Genomic DNA, 19,704 nt, shown 5'->3' with positions numbered 1-19,704 from the left:
ACCTGCTTTTATCTCTGTTGCATCCTTGTTACCAAATTTAATTTAAATTTTACCCTAAAATACCCTTTTACCCTTTTTTTTCCACACCTTGTGCTTCTTCCCCCTATCCTTTCTGGGGTGTAGGGGTAATACATTAAATTGAGGCAGCGATCCCCAATACCCTGTTTTTTTTTTGCGTGCTTTTCAAACATAAATAATACACATCACCTATATTGCTGGCTGCATTCTGTATTGACACAAAGTGTGTTACGCTGGAGATTGGTTGATTTTATATCCTATGTCGATATAGATTTAAATGTCATTAGATATAAGCCTCTCGTATCCATACTAAAATACTCCTTCTTTACACGTCTGGATATTTGTTTGCACTTAATGAATTGCTCTAACCCTACTCCTACACAAAAACTATACTGACCTTATGCTACCGTAATTCATGTAATATGGCTGCATAAAAAAGAAAGGGGTACAGTAAATATTACCAATGTTAGTCCAGGAAAATTGCATTATTTTGATACAGTGGCAATAAAGACCCTAAAAATTGCAGCTTTCACGTTTTTTAATGTATATTTTACATCTGTAAGCGTGTTTTTGAAATTTGCAGGATGTGTTTGGCTACAGAACTGTGTGGTGGAGACAAGTCCTGTGTATCGTAGGATATATTTTTTCTCTTGGAGTCCTGCTACTTGTCTTTTACTGGAAGCCAGAGTGGGATGTGTGGTGTCATTGTGTTCCATGCAGCTTGAAGAAGGCTAATGTTACATTGCTCAGGACCACAGTGAGTAAACGTCAATTATATCATTGATGGCAGTGTCAACTAGAGACAGGCTAAAATATTGTTACCTTCTACTTCTCTAAACCGTGCTAATGAAAAGTAAAACTATGTCTCTTCTTTTCAACACGAGCTTCACATAAATAAAACATTATTACGTTTGTTAATTTAAATAATTTGTGGTTTACCACATTACATTACACTATGGTCTAGTCAAAAGCGTCCAGTTTAATTGTGTTGGCTGTTGAATTGTCTTGCTCTGACCAGTGGCCAATTCAGCCAAGTAGGATTGGCTAAACCAAATTGGAGTAGTCTATTTTTGATAATAATCCAGCCAAATTGGATTAAATGGAGTAACTCATTTAACTTGACAGCAAACTCTGGCATGGTCCCAGGAATTGTAGCATTTTCAGTACCTATATAAACCATATTTATAGTGCCCCTCCTTTTGCATTTGCTTGCTTTCTCACACAAGGGAGACCCTCATATTGACATTTCCTACTACCTCGGTTCTCTAGATAGCTGCTTAGGTTCCCAATATGGGAGGGCCAGCGTTACCCAACAGTTTAATTCCATTCAAGTCTTCTTGACATGTGAATATGTGACATGCCTTTCCCCTAAGCTTAGTTGAGTGCTATTGAGTTGTTTATGAATTCAACTGACTACTTGGATAATTTGCAAGTAATCTCAGCATGGCAAGTTCTTCAAAGTTTGCTAAGAGAAATGCTGCCTTTTATGGAATCCACATGCCGCCATCACCATGTTGTCTACCTCTCGTGGTAACTGCAATGTAATACCTGGTCTTTCTAGCAGGTAGAAATTCAGATATTTACAATGGTGGATTATGCTTTTTTAATCTAAAGTTATGCTGTTTTTTAACTTTATCAAATCTAATGCTTTTTCTTCTTTAGGATGATTTTAAGAAATATTCCAAGAAAAATGTATGGTGGGTCCATCCGTTTACTGAAGGAGAGAAAGGAAAATTCAGCATAATGTCTGATGAGAAATCTTTGATTAAAAAGTCACTGATAATGCCCGAGCACAGGGTATGTATGTGGAGGTTTACCTATGAACATTAGAACATGCAGGTGAAGAAATGCATATACTCATACAATCAATCATGGGAATGAGTGTGGGTGAGGGTGGCAACCCCTAGGACTTGTAGCCACCAAGATCAAGGACTGTCAAGGGCTATAGGCAACATTTACTCCTGACTGTATCCTTTCTCTGCTCCTTTAATGCAGTGCATCTTGAAAAAAAATGAATTGACCAGGACAATTGAGCATTGTTGCCCTTACTATAATTAGCTAAATGTTTTGGGACACTATATTATTTAGATTTCTCGGTTTGGCATGCCCCCTGGGCTAAATGGGGCTTGCCCTCCCCCGCTGCAGATGCTTATGCTCATGTTTTAGAGTGGAAAGGCTTTTTAATCACAGCTGGCTATACATGAATTAGAGGCAAAGCATACTTGCGGAATCAGTTCATTGTAGATTTTATTGCATCTCAAAAATCAGCTTTGTTGTATGAAAGCAGAATATTTCAACTCAGAAAAACATTTAAAAAGTGCCTCTAATCTGCCTGGAATTGTTTAAACCGATTGCGTTAGAGCTCCCTCGTGTGGGCAATAAAAATATATAAAGCGCTTCCATGAATTCTTCCACCAGCATCAGTTTTAGAAAATGCTAAATACAGTAACTATGTTCCTGCATGGGCTGTCATTCTGTATCATCTCCAAGCAGTCATACGACCATAAGTTCCCTCGACAAATCATTTGTACAAAACCAAGGTGCGGAGGACATGCGATTCTCCCACAAACACCACCAACGAAACAAAGATACAGAGACATCACACTCCGGATTATTTTAGCAAACTACTTTAAAGCAAATGTAACTTTTCCACAAGAGGTGTAGTTGGTAGCATAAATTAAACTACTCAGGAACAGGGTTTAAACATTATATATTCAAAATGATGTATACATGTTAATGTATTCTATAATAATACATAATGTAAATTACACAACCTTGACTATAACACACTTTCTAAATGTATTTTTTTTTTCATTGTTTTATCTTTCTGAATAATAGATACGTTGCATAAGAGTGCAGAAAATTCGATATGTCTGGAACACTTTGGAAGCAAGGTTTCAGAAAATTGGGTAAAATACTTAAAATATTATGTAAAGTTTATTTGTGATTTGCATATTGTCCTCTTCTTTGACCATTCTATTATTTACCCGCAATCCAGGGTTCTCGAAGAGGAATATTCTTGTTCAGATGTTCATTCAAAGTTTGGTTCTGGTTTAACTAATGAAGAGCAAGAAATAAGGTATGTTTCGAGTATTTGATATATAGTATATTATAAACTCTTGCTTTCAGATTTGTGTAAATTGCAAATCTACCACATTTTGGTAAATTCTGCGATTTGTAAGAAGCCCTGAAAAAGAGGCCAGACCTCTCGCGAATCAGACGAAAACTAACAAAAAGCTCAGCGTTTTCGTTCAAAATGTGTGGGTCCACATTCACTCACTCTCTATCTCTCATACATGTATTCTTGTTCACTCTCTCTCTCTGTCACGCTCTTTAAATGTTTCCCTTCCCTGCCGACCACTCCCGCCGACCATTTCCGTCACTTTCAATGACGTCCTCTTCCCCAATTGAGGATCAGGAAGGCGGTCACCACAGCAGAAATATATGGGTTATGCCCGTGGAGATGCGGACGACGAGAGAAGATACAGAAGTGGTTGACCGAGAGAGAAGGGAAACATTTACAGAGCTTGAGCGTGAATGAGATTACAGTGAGTTACAGAGTGAGAGTGAAAGTGGGTACCAGACAATCAAATTCTTGCATGATAATATTAATAATATTTTATACATGTGCCAATGTATATTTTATAAAATTGAATTCAATAAATTCTGAATAATGTTAAGTTTTTTTTTTTTTTTGTTCTTTTTTTTTTAATGTAAGCAAAATCTCTATGTAGATGCAAAGAGTATTTCTCAAAGTCTACAGGGCTTTAAATGCTGTGGCTTCCACTAACAGGAGGAGCAGGCATTTTATTACACTTTTTGTCAGCTAGATCAAATTGTAGAAAAAACATTCATAAAATAAGATTTAACAGTAATTACAAATGTGTGTCAATCATCATCTGTTGTGTGGTGCACAAATTTAAACTATATAGTTAAAAAAGAGGTCCCAAAATGTAATGTATCAGTCAGCAAAAGCTGAAATTTCTGTAAACATTGCAATTTCTGTATACTATATATATATATATATATAACATAGTGTGGAAAAAAATGTTCTCTTACTAGAAACAAAAACATCAATTCTTTATGTGATATCTGTTTCTACAGCTAAAATTTACACTATATTTATCTATTACTTTGTTTGTCTTATTACCGTACTAACAAACGTTCTTCTGTAGAAAACAGGTTTGTGGATTAAATGCAATAGAGGTTGAAATTGTCCCAATCTGGAAGTTGCTTTTTAAAGAGGTAAGAGCTATACATTTTTGATGCTTATTTTTCAATGAAAAAAGCAATTGATTCCTTCCTTGTAACTAGTGTGTGGTCTGTTTGTCTATAGACAGTCATATAGCATACCGGTATTCTTCTAGGTTAGTTAAACTCACAGTGCTATAATAATACTTCTTGAGATGGCATGTTTATTAAAATACAGTTCTGAAATTTTACAAAAGTGAAATAAATTCTAAAGTTATGTCTGGTTCTTAAAACCTTTTCCTGCTCCCAACACTCTGTCTGGCACTTATATTCTCCAGGATTTGAACCTTAGTGATAGGATAAGTTATAGGATAAGTTCATATAGACTTATAGAGGGAACACGTGATCATTAACTATGACTATGGTTCCTTTTTTTCTCATACAAAGAGCTATAAAGTCTTTAAGTATTTATATCCCTAATGCATAGCTGCGTGTAAAATCCCCAAAGTTTTTATCTATTGCTTTTAAATGTTAAGCAGCAATTTCACAATTTGAACTTTCTGAGTGCCTTATATTTCTCATCCGTACAGGTTTTGAATCCGTTTTACATTTTTCAAGCTTTTGCTCTCAGTCTCTGGTTGGCTACTGGCTACATAGAGTTTTCCGTCGTACTTATTATTATCACCGTCCTATCTATGGCTGCTACTGTCTACAACCTAAGGATGGTATGTTAATCATTTTGTGTGTGTGCCATAAACGTGTTGACAAGTTAGCATGTACAAGGGGGGCTACACCAGGCTCAGAAGGTTAGAAGTAAAATATATACTCCCTTAAACTGGGTGAAATTTGCGAGAAACATGCAGGTAATTTGAAAGCAGGTTCAGCAACCCAGGTAGCGTTGCTCAGGGAGGATCAGACACACCAGGTGGATCTGCAAAGCCCGGGATCTGGATGCCCGGGCAGACGGAACGCAGGAGGAGACCAGAGGCCAGAGGAGTAACATATGTCAGGACTAGCCAGGGTCAACAACAGGATATACAGATCCAATGCTAAATAATCATGAAATAGTTAATCATATAGAATTTAGTAATGTGTTAGAATATAAGGTATTAGTGTAACTGGGTGTGCCTGTATCATCGAATAATAGTTAGTCTTAATGTAATGTTTAGCCGCCTTTTCTTTCCACCAGACGTTGCTTACATTTGGTCAACACTGCATTGTACATCTTACTCTGAAGTTTTAATGCAAAATAAATATATATAATGTATGTGTACCTATCTATATCTACTTCTTTTTTTTTGTTTCTAATGTGAATATATAATGTAACTTATGCATGTAAATGTAATTATGTTTTGTTTGTTTTTTTTTTACTTCCAAGCAATCTGTTAAACTGCACAACTTAGTTGAATCCCATAACAGCACGATGGTTACTATTCTTAGAAAAAACGGAGGTAAGTGAGCCGACCATTATAAGTCATCTAGGAATGCACTCTTAAATCCATTAATACAGAGAGATGCTAAATTTAAGAATTTTAAATAATAAATACATTTTTATGATTGTGATTGGATTTCTATTTATGCCAAAAAGACAATGAAATTACTTGCTGTGTAACGTAAGCATCTCATGCCGCCTATGTATATGGAAGATTGAACTGATGTGGAAGCCCTTTAGATCATGATGAGGGAAACCAGGATAAGCAAAATGACATAGCATGTGAAAATTGTACATGTCTATAGGGCATTTATTAAAATATCTGCTACAAAGCCTTTTGCAAACCCTAGCTAGATATTACTTGAATACACGAGCACAGCATCATTTGAGCTGCTGCTAGTTTAACGTTCCTACTGTCTGTTCTGTGCCACCGGGCACCGAGGACCTTTATTACATCATGAGATTGAGGAGGCCACAGATGTCTTCTTCTGCAATCTATTTATGTAGAGCCCTTTGTTTTGAGTCTGGTGTGAGGCTGTGCCTAGATGATCAGGCCATTATACATGTAGAAAGATGGTTTTGGCAATCATCTGCGTGTTAAGAACTTATGCATACGTGTTTGAGATTTCATGCAAAAAATGAAATGTTTATGTGTGTATATATATATTAGACTTACTATTTTCCTTTGTTCATAAGTTACTGAAGAAGTGGAGTCTCGTTATTTGGTACCTGGTGATGTCATCGTATTAACCGGAAAGAAGTTTTATTTGCCTTGTGACACCATATTAATCACAGGGGGGTGTATAGTAAACGAAGGGATGTTGACAGGTACAGTATTACATTGCATGCTAGTTGATTCAATACTAAAGTTAACCTGTTTCACTTAAAGAATCATTTCAAATAGAATATCAAATAGGAATCTTTCACCCGAGAGTACATCTTAATGTAAGGCAACCTATGCATATGCATTTATGCGCCTTCGTCCCTCATTTGGGGGTAGATTAAGGGATTTGTGGGCCTAGAGAGTTGTTTATTATATTTTAACTGTATAATTAAAAAAACACATGGAAATGTTTTTTTCCCTCCAAGAATAGAAATATAGGATTAATTATTAAAAATACTACAATAAACACATTATTAAAAGCAATCTGAAGCTTCCTATAAAATATTTGAAACACACTATTATTATTCTGAATATAATGGCAAAAAAATGTTGTGTGTATATATAATATATATTTCCAGAAACAAGGTTTGGCTAGTTGCCATATTTAATGTATCCATGCCCTCGTTTTCATTGAATATAGTAATCACTCTGGCTACTAACCAATCTTTTGTAGGGGAAAGTATTCCTGTGACAAAGACATCTTTGCCGAATATTGAAAACTTTGTTCCATGGAAAATATACAGCGGAGAAGATTACAAAAGGCATGTTCTGTTTTGTGGAACTGAAGTCATCCAGACAAGACCCCCTAACAATGGTCTGGTAAAAGCTGTTGTTTTAAGAACAGGTTGGTGATCAACCATAATGCACATACCTCCTAAAAAAAATTGTCACTGTATGTGTGTGTGTGTGTGTATATGTATGTGTGTGTGTATATATATATATATATATATATATATGTGTGTGTGTGTGTGTGTGTATATATATATGTGTGTGTGTGTGTGTGTAAATTATACTTTTTTAGAACATATTGTCATTTCCTGTTACATTTTAGTGTATGGCAACTGGATATAGGCATATGGATCTATAAAGGATGGATTAAAAAAGATAACGTGGATTCAAAGGATTTTTTCTATAGTATGGCTTTCTACTGCATTTTTGTATCACACTTTTATGATTATATTTATTGGTTTATCAAAAATAGTGTGAAGAAGTAATCACCCCCCAAAAAAACTCTCTGAATAACAAGCAAGAGAGACATTTTCATTCTATATGCCTTAACAATATTACTAACGTTTCTTTGATGCCTTTAGTTTGGTTTTATGTTTTTATTATTTATTTTACTGTTTAATGTAATACTATATATTATTAACGTATTATAATTATAGTATCACTATAAACGTTCAACCTTTTAACCTGTCCAGCCTGTACATAGTGTGCTACAAGCAATTTGTTCCATGCTCTTCTGAGAGATTAAGCTAGCTATTAATGCATGATCACGGGCACTCATGGCTTCCCACGGCATTATGTCACCACACTGTGCTTAGGCATATAGAGTGTGCTAATTGGTTGCATATTTTTGCAAGCCCTATTATGTAATACACTATAAATTGTGAATTACATTTTTGAAAAAGCAGAAAAATATTGTAAAAAAGGATTTGCCCCAAATGTTTGTGATACCTTTTTTAGTTGACCAATAATTCATAGCGTAAGATGCAGAGTCACGGTAGTTTTCAAGGTCACAGAGGTCATTTCTTTAAATATATAGTCGACTACATATGAAAAACAGACCTCAGTTTCTGAAAGCTAATGCGACTCTTTATCCTACTGTGTGAACGCTGGGTCACTAAAAGGTATTACAAACATCTGTAGACTATATTTTTAATGAGCATTTATTTCGGAGGACAAAAAGTTTCACCTTTTCTCATTACAAAATAGGTAGCGAATGCCACGTTACTAAACCCAAAAACATCTACGAGCTGCATAAAACCACTAAAAAAAAAGCATAGTTACTTTTATACAGGATGTTATTGGCCTACAAACATTGGTAAATTGTTTTACTTGATTTCCACTACATTTTTTTTTTCTACTTTTTCATAGGATTCAACACAGCCAAGGGCGATCTTGTTCGCTCTATTCTGTACCCAAAACCAGTTAACTTTAAACTACACAGAGATGTCTTGAGATTCCTAATGGGACTGATGGCAATCTCTGTGGTTGGAGTTATTTACACAGTTATTGTCTACATTCAAAATGCAGTGAGTATTCAGATCACAAACACACACATTTAATCGCAAGTAAATATATATATATTTTTTAAAACAAACATTTGTGTACCTGACGTTAGATGGCTTTAGTGACGGCTATATGAAGCTTCAGAGAAAATTAAACTGGAATCTGCATCATCCCACTGTAAATTTTCATCAAATCAGTGAAACCTCCTACTTAAGAAACTTAATGATGAGATGCCATAAAATGACCAAAGGTGGTGGTGTGTCCCCTCAAGCTAAGTCCAGCTATTTGACTCAAATAAAAAAAAAAACTAATTTATTCAGACAAAGCAAGTATTATTATTATTATTATTATTATTATTATTATTATTATTATTATGTTTTCTTAATAGCAGGTAGCCAGGTGATCATCACCATACAGCACCCATAACCTTTACTGGGTAGATAAATAGAAGACTGACTTAATGCAGATGGGCCAATTTTAAGCTGTTGTGATCAGACATCAAAGGCCGAGCCATGGGTAGGGTCCCTATGCTGTTCTAGTTGCTGTGATCAGCAACTCCCAGTGTTGGCTAACAAAGCATTTTTTTGTTTAACTCCTCAGGCTTCTGCAAAAGACACAGTCTTGTGGTCACTACTTGTTATAACGGTTAGCGTCCCTGCGGCCCTGCCAGCCGCGGTCACAGTCTGTATTCTGTATTCTCAAATGAGGCTCCAGAAGAATGGGATATTCTGCTTGAGTGCACAGAGGATTAATATGTGTGGACAACTAAACATTGTTTGTTTTGACAAAGTAAGTTTTATATAGGCTAAGTATAAAATTTTACAGTGAAATATTGAGTTCAATAAGCACTTGTGGAGATGCGTTGTTCGAGTTAAAGGATCTTTTCGTAATAGTACCAAATTTTGAAGATTGGAAAATACAATAAACGTAAGAAGTAAAACTTAAAATGTATACCAATGTTTGATTTTTACCTAGACAGGTACCTTAACCGAAGATGGAATGGAATTATGGGGAATTGTTCCGTCCAATGGAAAATGGTAAAACAGTGCTAATAATATTTATTATCAAATTGAACCATTCATATATATAAGTTTAAGTCACATGAGTAATGTTAGAAGAACATAAGAGATTATTTAAAATTTTGGTGCAAAGATATGAAAAGTGATTTCATACATAGGGAATTCGGATTACTGGGTCTCTAGGTCAATGTCATATATTTGGGCAAGATCCCACTCACTCCCTTTTATGTTTATTGGGGCTAGTCCTTCCCACTATGTGTGCCTAGTCCCATCCCCTTAACTTGGCCTCCTCCATCTCTCCTATAAGAAGTTATGCAGAATGTTTTATCATTGACAGAGGCTCCTGATTTACCCTAGGGGTCCATGACAGCTGTTCCTTGGACCCCTCAGTAGTCACCATAGTCTCTTCTTACAGACCTCCTATAGTGAATCCTACTTTGAGTCCTAAACACTCCTTTATGTTTAAAGATGGCCCTCCATAGACTGTCTTAATTCCATGGTGTCAGGTTTATTCCCGAAACAGCTGGCACTAACATTGGCTCTACAACGATCTTTAAAATACAAAATTTATTGTTACTAGAAATAATTCACAGGTTAAAATGCTTTCATACATTTGCTATAACAGAAAAAGGCTACAAAACATGCAGTATACAGTATCAAGGAAGATTTAAGCAAAGGGTAATTTGTTCTTTATTCTGCATTAATTCAATATTTTTGCACACAGTTTTCAGGATGTGCATATCTTCACTCCAGGAACTAGTTTGCCATGGGGACCACTTCTAGGAGCAATGGTCAGCTGCCATTCACTAATGATCTTAGATGGTGCAGTCTGCGGCGACCCACTAGATCTGAAGATGTTTGAAGGAACAGACTGGGTAACGTTTTAGTTTGTGTTAGAAGACCAAGTGACTAATAACCCGCTTTATGGAATAATGTAACCCTATCCTTGTTTTTTACTAGAAAATTCAAGACAACGAGGAACAAGATGTGTCCACTCAAAATGTGATTGTAAAACCAGGACCAGAAGCAGAGCCAGTAAGTTCTTACAATAACATATGGTTCTTATAAATTGTAAAGTGGTATGATTATTCCTTTTGACTTCTGCTCCATTATAAGTGATAGCAATCTCTAACTCATTGTTCTTATAAATAGCCAGAGCTTAATTTTATGTTGAATATTGAATATTTACTCCTGGCTAAATGGACATTCATCTGCATCATTAGCCACTTGGAATTAAAACCCCTCTACCTACCAAGGCAAGAAGATGTATGCCATGACTGGGCAAGGAGTTCCAAAAAATTGGGATTGAAATACGTTTACTGGGAGAAAAACAAACTAATTACATAGTTTATCAGTTGTCAATCAAACACCCACAACAATACCTTTTCGTCCAACCCTTCACTTGAAAGGACCTAATCCTGTCTGAGTTTGTGTGGGGACCTAGCATTATACTACATTAACCCTACACTGCTTAGTGACATTTAAAATTAAAAGTGTGCAAATGAATATGCTGAAAGTGTTTTTTTACTAACGCAGTTTACAGTAAACCAAACTATTTTATTCTTTGTTTCTTACTTTAGCAAACAAAATTGCTGGTGTAATCGCCAATTAAATTATTATTTCTAAAGCAGGCTCATATGAAAGCTTTCAGACAATGTTATGGTTTTGCATTTTATTTAGGTTCCAGTAGAAGGTGTAGTTCTCCTGCATCAATTCCCATTTTCATCTAGCCTGCAGCGAATGTCTGTCGTTGCACAAGTTATTGGAGAAGATACGCTCTTGGTGTTTTTAAAGGGAGCTCCAGAAATGGTTGTGCAGTTTTGCAAACAAGAGACAGGTAATATTATGAATAGACTCATTGTCAAAACACAGTTTGTACACAGCTGGAGTAAAGTCCTATTTAAAAGCTCGTCAATTTTGGTTGAAACATATTAACCAAGAACATACAACTGGGAGCTGACATATCAGTGGTCCAGGAGGGTGGTCCAAGGACCGGAATCAAGGCAAGGAACACAAGGGACAAATTGAGGAGCCGAGATCCTCAGACGTGTCTCCTTTAAGCAAGGATAGGATATCTTAATCTGGGACATGGGGAGAGGAAAAAACCGAGATCCTTACACGATTCAGGGAAAAAAGGGCAAAGGCACATAAAAGACTGACACACATAAATACAGGACTAGCCTAGGACTATAAGATAACAATTGTAGACTTAGTCACATCTTATGGCCATAGTATGCTTAGCCCACTACGACGACAAAATACTCCAATATTCAGGGGGTCCTAGCATTAAACCCTGCCTAGTGAATTACTAATAAGCAGAAACTAAACATTGAATCTAAACACAGAACAGAGACAAAACATACCTAGAGACTGCTGACTGAGACAAACATAACAAATGGCTAGGACACACATTATAAATGAAAGCTGAAGCTAAGAGCAGGACTGGAGTCAAAGAATCAGAAGTATAGGACAGAGCATAAGTAAATCCAGGAATGATTACAGCGAGACAGGGAAACTGTAGCGAAGACAGGGGAACTGTAGCGAGACAGGGGAAACTAGAGATAAGCAGATCTTGCTCTTGTTTGTAGATTTTGCTTTGGAAGTTTTGGCTCAAGGATAGATTTTACCTACTTATCTGTATAGGTCATGATTTAAATATGATGTTGGGTTTTGTAGATTCTTCTTTTTGTGTGCATTGCTTTTTCACAAAATAGCAACTTTTAAAACCTCCTAACATTTAGTTATTGAATAAACATTGATTTGCTTTTTTCACAGTCCCTTCCAGCTTCCCAACAGAACTTGAACACTATACATTACAAGGCTTTAGAGTAATTGCATTGGCATATAAGACATTAAACAATGGCACTTACCTAGACACCAAGAGTTTGGAAAGGTGAGTGATCTTAGTCTAATATAAAGGCGATGCTCTTTTGGAACCATCTTCATTTGTATAATTTTTTTTCCTCATCATCTTCCCAGGGAAGAAGTAGAATCTGATCTTTTATTTCTTGGGCTGCTTATTATGGAAAACAAACTTAAACCTGAGACAAAATCAGTTCTGCACGAGCTAAATGCTGCTAATATAAGGACTGTGATGATCACAGGTAGGTTATTTTGTAGCATAAAAGTGCACTTTAAGTTGAATATAAATATTGCCAAGTGACTGGAAACAGACTGGAAACAGAGAAAATCTTAATACTTGTCTTTGGGAAAACCTATATAATAAATAGCTCAATTTCCTTGAGCTCACCTTCTCCCTTAAAGCTGCCAAGACGTTTCAGCTTCCATCCAAGGGTTCAAGTAAAATAGTCAAAGAGAATGTCATGTAAGTTAGCTTTGACAAAAGCTTGGTTTTACCTCATTTTGTTCTGCATGTATCTGCAGTCCAAGAGGGTGATGTTCTTGGGTGCCTTTCCTTCAAATATCTCATTGATCTAATTCTTTATGGCAACACTAATGAAGTCTGTTCTTCCATAGTCAATGGAGGAACATTATCATTCTATTGATTATCACTTATCTTTCTGAATTATCTAGTTGACTGGAACAAGAGCACAAATATAAATGGCTAATATACAGCTGCCTGAAAACATCATATAATGCTTTTTTTCTTTTTTAAAGAAAACAGCACAGTGTATTTGAACACATTAAAAGTGCAATGTAACGTCACATCTGATAATAAACTTTTTCAAATGTTTTTTTAAAATGTGTTTGGGGCATTCTTGTTTTTTCTTCAAAGGTGACAACCTTCAAACAGCTTGTACTGTAGGTAAAACATCTGGGATGTTTCCTCGTAGTAGCAAGTTGATTCTAGTAGATGCAAATGCTCCTGAAGGAGACTCACCTGCATCAATAAAGTGGCAAACGATAGAAGACAATATTGAAAATGGATCTAAGCCACAGGTATGTCCCTTAAAAAATGAATAATTAAATAAAGCTAGGTGCCTTACTGTCCCTAGTTTTTTTTTTTTTTTCCGTGACGTATGATACATTTTTATTAAAATAGTTTATATGATGTATTGCTGAAACAATTTTCAGGTGAAGAACATTGGTGTAAAAACAATTAGTTTTATTTAGTGCATCACATCATCAGCACTGTAAATGGGTAAATAGGACATAAGTGGTGAAGCACATAATGTTTTAGACTTACAGAAACAAAAGTTGAGTTGAGAAGGACCTTGCTCAAATGAGTATTTAAAGAACTTACAGTATTTATTAAGAATACGTAAACCATAGGGAAAAACTCGCTAGAAAACATTTTAGTTTTTACACCTGCTATAAATTACTTTATATCTGCTCCAATGTTCTATTTATCTTCTAGGATTTAAATATTGACATAAATGGCAGCAGTTACCACAAACCCAAAGACTTTCATTTTGCAATGAGTGGAAAAACATACCAGGTTGTTGTGGACCATTTCCCTGAATTATTGCCAAAAGTGAGTACAGATAAGTTAAGCATGCTTGATAATACTACATGACTTAATTTCATGCTCATTAGAGTTGTTTATACAAATTTTAAAAAAAATAAAGTGATTCTGGTGCAAAGTTTGAAAACTGGTATTATCACTATAGCCAGGCCTGGACTGACCACCTACCGCTTACCTACTGCCACCCCAGAGGCAGTTCAGGTCCTTCAGCTTTGTGGTATTTGTGCAGTCGCTGACTGGATTTGTGTGGCTGTATGCTGCAAGATTAGCATATCCGGCCCTGACTATAACAATTAATATCTATGTGTGTTAATCTTATCTTTTCCATTGCAATTTATGAGAAGGCAGTTTATCGCAGTTAATGTATCCAACCCAATATATGTTTTATCTAATTTTTTCCATTGCAATTCATTAAATTTATTAAAAGACATTTCCTGGTAGACACTTCAATATTTCCATGGCAGTACATGCTAGTGCAGGCCACAAAGATTGGCTACTACTCAGCAGCTCATTGTTTCTATTTAGCAAACAGCTGTCCTGCATTTTAGCCATTACCACATCATCTGCTTTTAGATTTCCCTATAATGATACCAAGTGACTGTAATAAAGCCACCTGTAGGGATTTTGGAGTCCAGGATACATATTATTTAATACATATGGTATTAGTAGCTTGCATGCTTGTGGCTTCCCTTCCCTCATATCAAACTGCTGCTATTTGTATCATGGACAGGAGTGAAATATGCTCCCCTACAGTTTCATGGCCTTAGTTGCTCTAAACCCCACCCACACCATACACTAACACCCCCACACTCTCTCTAACATGCACAAATAACATATGTTTACACATATTCATTCGTTCTTCCTCCTATTCTTTCCATCTTCCCCTCTCTTTCTCTCTCCCAGGAACCACTAACCATAGCCTCACCCTGACAAACTAATACCATACACACACACACACACACACACACACACACACACACACATACATACACATACATATGTAGGCAAACATCATAAACTAACAAGTACACATTGTAACACCATATGCTGGCACACACACTCACAACATACTCTAACACACATACTCTATCACCATGCAGTAACACACATACACATGCTAACAGTTGTAGCAGGATGGCCCGATCAAAACAAGAAACTCCGAACACCAGCAGAATAAAAGCAAGATGTGGTTTATTGCAGATTTGTACAGTCCACAGCAATGCACTTCATAGTGTAAATAAACCAAAACAAAAACAAATCCTTTTGATACAGTCTGAGGGCCTCTGGCTTGCCTGCCTCTCACCCTATTCCCAGACAACTAATGGCTCTAACGGCCGCCCTTTTAACCACCTGAGTGCAGGTTAATTGGCTCCACCTTGCTGACCTCCAGCAATTAACCCTCCCCATGCTGGGAATAATGAGCGTTCCAATCTGCCACTTATGTAGACAGAGTCCATTACTTTGCCACATACCCTCCCCCTCAGCTTAACACAGGTGTGTGAAGCGGCCTTCGACAAGAAACTGTGCACCCTAGACAATGCATCTGCATTGGCATGCAATAGCCCAGCCCTATGCTTCACAACAAATTTAAACTGTTGCAAAGAGAGGAACCAACGTGTGACTTTAGTATTCTTGTCTTTGTTGTTCTGCATCCATTGTAGTGGAGCATGGTCAGTGATGAGGGTAAAAGATCTGCCCAACAAATAATATTTTAATGTTTCAGTTGCCCACTTAATGGCCAAACATTCCTTCTCTACAGTAGCATACTTCTGCTCCCTTGGCAACAACTTACGACTTAAAAACAACACAGGATGTTCTTCCTCTCCTATCATCTGAGATAATACCGCCCCCAGGCCCACATCAGAAGCATCGGTTTGCAAAAAGAAATGTTCCTTAAAATCCGGGGCTACTAAAACAGGGTACCTGCATAAAGCTGTACGCAAGTCTGCAAAAGCTTTTTCTGCATCATCAGTCCATCTCACTGTATCTGGTGCCTTTGCTTTAATCAAATCAGTGAGAGGTGCAGCTCGAGTGGCAAAGTGGGGTATGAAGCGTCTATAATAGCCAACTATTCCTAGGAAAGCTTTGACCTGTTTCTTTCTTAGAGGGCGTGGCCAATGTTCAATAGCCTCAGCCTTAGTGAGTTGAGGTTTTACCAGTCCTCTCCCTACAGTATAACCAAGATATTTGGCTTCCATACATCCAATAGAACATTTGGCAGGATTAGCAGTAAGACCAGCTTTCCGAATACTATTTAAAACCGCTTCTACCTTTCCCAAATGGGAGTCCCAGTCTCGGCTATAGACGACTACATCATCTAAGTATGCAGAAGCATAATTGGAGTGAGGTCTTAGAAGTTTATTCATTAACCTCTGAAAGGTTGCTGGGGCTCCATGAAGCCCAAATGGCAAAACTTTATATTGGTACAGGCCTTCAGGGGTCACAAATGCAGTTTTTTCTTTAGCGGTTTCTGTCAATGGGATCTGCCAATAACCCTTTGTAAGGTCTAATACACTTAGGAATCTGGCCTGTGCCAGTTTTTCAATGAGTTCATCAACCCGAGGCATAGGATATGCATCAAATTTAGAGCATTCATTAAGTTTTCTAAAATCATTGCAAAAACGAACTGACCCATCTGGCTTAGGTACTAGGACTATGGGGCTAGACCATTGGCTATGTGATTCCTCAATGACTCCCAGTTCTAACATTTTTGCTACTTCTGTTTGTATTGCACTCCTTTTTGCCTCGGGAACTCTATAGGGCTTTACTTTTACTGTAACTCCTGGTTCTGTGACAATATCATGGCAGATTTCACTAGTTCTGCCAGGAATACTAGAAAAGACATCTTTATGTCTTGATATCATTTCTTTAACTTCCTTCTGCTGTTCAGGGGTGAGATCAGCAGATATTTTAACATCTGGGTCTGGGGATTTATCTATAGCAACCATACTACTTTCTCTATCCTTCCAGGGTTTTAGCAGGTTTATATGGTAAATCTGTTCGACTTTCCTGCGATCAGGCTGTCGAACTTTATAGTTTACAGGGCCTACTTGTTCAATAATCTCATATGGGCCCTGCCAATGAGACAAGAGTTTGCTTTCGGCAGTGGGAACAAGGACCATAACTCGGTCCCCAGGTTGGAAAGAACGTACTGCTGCCTGGCGGTTGTAAATAACCTGTTGGCTTCTTTGAGCTTCCTCCAGATATTGTCTGACTATGGGAGAAATTTGTGTAATGCGCCCCCTGAGTTGCTCCACATATTGAATGACATTCTGTCCTGGTACCGTTTGTTCTTCCCACTCCTCCTTCGCTATATCTAATAAACCTCTTGGATGCCTACCATAAAGGAGCTCAAAAGGTGAAAACCCTACAGAAGATTGGGGAACCTCCCGAATAGCAAACAGTAAGTACGGTAGAAGAGTGTCCCAATTTTTCCCATCTCTATCAACCACTTTACGTAACATGTGTTTCAGGGTCCTATTGAATCTTTCAACTAACCCATCTGTTTGAGGATGGTACACAGATGTCCTCAAAGCTTTTATTTGTAACAAATGACACAACTCTTTCATTAGTCGGGACATAAAAGGGGTACCTTGGTCAGTTAAAATTTCTTTTGGTAACCCTACCCGAGAAAATACTTGAAGCAGTTCTTTTGCTATGGTTTTGGAGGCAGTATTGCGGAGGGGAATAGCTTCTGGGTAGCGTGTAGCATAATCCAATATGACCAGAATATATTGATTACCCTTAGCCGATTTTTCTATTGGTCCCACCAAATCCATAGCAATTCGCTCAAAAGGGGTTTCAATAATTGGCAATGGGATTAGGGGTGCTCTTAGACGAGGTTTTGGGGTCGCTAGCTGGCAGTCTGGGCATGAGGCACAGTACCGCTTTACCTCTTCATATACCCCAGGCCAAAAAAATCGCCTTAAAACCCTTTCCTGAGTTTTTTCTACCCCCAAATGTCCCCCAAACAAATGAGAATGGGCCAATTCCAACACCTTCCTCCTGAAGGACCTTGGTACTAAGAGCTGTTCAAGTTCTTGCCCCTCCTCTCTGATCACTCTATAAAGTAGATCATTTCTAAGAATGAAATGAGGGTACCTGTCTCTGGATTGTCCATCGATCATGGTTCCATTAACTTCTACAATTTGGTTACGGGCATTTTGCAATGTTAAATCATTGACTTGTTCCCTTCCAAACTGATTTAAACCAATGTCTAAATCCCCAATATTAGCCTGTTCTCGGGTTTGGCCCTGGGGTTCAACCAGTATTTCGGTTGAAGGGTTGGAACTAGTGCTCGGATCTTGTAAGGTCACACCTTCGTTTATCAAAGCCATTTGTAAGTTCCCAGTACCCCTATGCTTATCTTCCCTTCTCTCACGTCTTGTCTTGCGCCTTTTACAAAACAAATCTGGGTGTACCAATGGGAAAACACAAAACGGGTTCTCCTCTACAGACTCCCACGGGTTTTGAATCAGGCTTTGAAACGCCGGGAAATTACGTCCGAGAATAAGGGGATGGGGTAATTTAGGTACCACTGCAGCCACTACTGAAAATGTTTGGCCCCCATAGCCTATGTTTACAGAGGTAGTAGGGTATGATACAGTACAACCATGTACACAGAGTATCCCAACCTTCTTACCTGGGAGCAACTGAGACGGTTGAATGAGACTGCTTGTCACTAAGGAAATATCGCTCCCAGAGTCCACAAGAGCTACGGTTTCCTTCCCATTTAACAAAACAGATTTATCAAACACACATTTTTCGGTCTGTTTCCCAACCAAACAGATTAGTCCACAAAAGTCATTTATAGCATTGTACCCACATTCCATAGGTTCCTGCAAATGAGGACACATAGCTTTTATGTGACCTGGCTCCCCACACTCAAAGCAAGTAACTGGAGGTTTCCTGGTTTGCCATCCCTTTGAGGGTTTATAGTCCTGGTTTCCATCCGGAGAAACTTCAGGGCCTCCAGTTCGGATCACAACTTGATTTTTCCCATAGTTCCAGGGCCTTGAGCTTGTGAGCAGTCTTTGGTTCTGTTGCATTTTAGTCTGTGATGTAGATTTTAACTCTCTCACTGCTGTATATTGTTCAACCAGTGCCACCATTGCATCATAAGTGGTAGGGCTTCCCTGCCCTGCCCACTCTCCTAGGCCTTGGGGTAATCCTCGCAAAAAACGATCCAAAACCAAGGTCTCAATTATTTGAGCAGGCGTTGAACTCTCTGGTTTTAACCATCTCCTGGCCAGATGAATCAAATCAAACATTTGTGATCTTGGTGCCTTCTGTTCCTGGTATTTCCAATTATAGAACCGTTGGGCACGGATCACTGGAGTCACGCCAGTCCTTGCCAGAATCTCTGCTTTAAGAATATCATAACTAGCAGCCGCCTCTTCCTCTAGGTCAAAATAGGCTTTTTGAGCTTCACCAAGCAAAAAAGGTGCCACTATACCAGCCCATTGAGTGCGAGGCCATTGCTCTCTGATGGCAGTCCGCTCAAAAGCTGTTAGATAGGCCTCCACATCATCTTGCGGCGTCATCTTTTGCAGATACTGATTTGCACGGATTGGTTTTGGACTGCTGCTCTGTTCATCTGTGGTAGTTTTTGAGAGTTGCTGTACAATCTCTTTTAGGACAATCCTGTCCTCTTGCTGTGCTTCCATCATAGCTCCCATCTGAGCAGTTATCAGCCGGTTGGTTTCCTGTTGCACTGTAGTAG

The 19,704-nt window shown here is 37.8% G+C and overlaps 1 protein-coding gene across 1 annotated transcript in view; it reads left to right on the top strand.

Moving 5' to 3' along the window:
• The window catches only part of LOC128483055 (probable cation-transporting ATPase 13A4), a 33,740-nt gene that overhangs the window by 3,546 nt on the left and 10,490 nt on the right, over positions 1-19,704 (top strand). The window contains exons 2-20 of the mRNA XM_053459092.1: positions 602-775; positions 1,681-1,815; positions 2,857-2,927; positions 3,017-3,097; positions 4,194-4,263; positions 4,800-4,934; positions 5,588-5,660; positions 6,338-6,469; positions 6,979-7,149; positions 8,403-8,560; positions 9,138-9,326; positions 9,513-9,574; positions 10,281-10,431; positions 10,517-10,591; positions 11,237-11,393; positions 12,332-12,449; positions 12,536-12,660; positions 13,293-13,456; positions 13,875-13,991. Of these exons, the coding sequence (XP_053315067.1) occupies positions 602-775; positions 1,681-1,815; positions 2,857-2,927; positions 3,017-3,097; positions 4,194-4,263; positions 4,800-4,934; positions 5,588-5,660; positions 6,338-6,469; positions 6,979-7,149; positions 8,403-8,560; positions 9,138-9,326; positions 9,513-9,574; positions 10,281-10,431; positions 10,517-10,591; positions 11,237-11,393; positions 12,332-12,449; positions 12,536-12,660; positions 13,293-13,456; positions 13,875-13,991 (2,358 nt within the window). The remainder of the gene's footprint in view (positions 1-601; positions 776-1,680; positions 1,816-2,856; positions 2,928-3,016; positions 3,098-4,193; positions 4,264-4,799; positions 4,935-5,587; positions 5,661-6,337; positions 6,470-6,978; positions 7,150-8,402; positions 8,561-9,137; positions 9,327-9,512; positions 9,575-10,280; positions 10,432-10,516; positions 10,592-11,236; positions 11,394-12,331; positions 12,450-12,535; positions 12,661-13,292; positions 13,457-13,874; positions 13,992-19,704) is intronic.

This window comes from Spea bombifrons, chromosome 3 (assembly GCF_027358695.1).
Source record: "Spea bombifrons isolate aSpeBom1 chromosome 3, aSpeBom1.2.pri, whole genome shotgun sequence".
In the NCBI taxonomy this organism is placed as follows: domain Eukaryota; kingdom Metazoa; phylum Chordata; class Amphibia; order Anura; family Pelobatidae; genus Spea; species Spea bombifrons.
The sequence above is the reverse complement of the archived record's forward strand: the minus strand, read 5'-3'. Positions and strand labels throughout refer to the sequence as shown.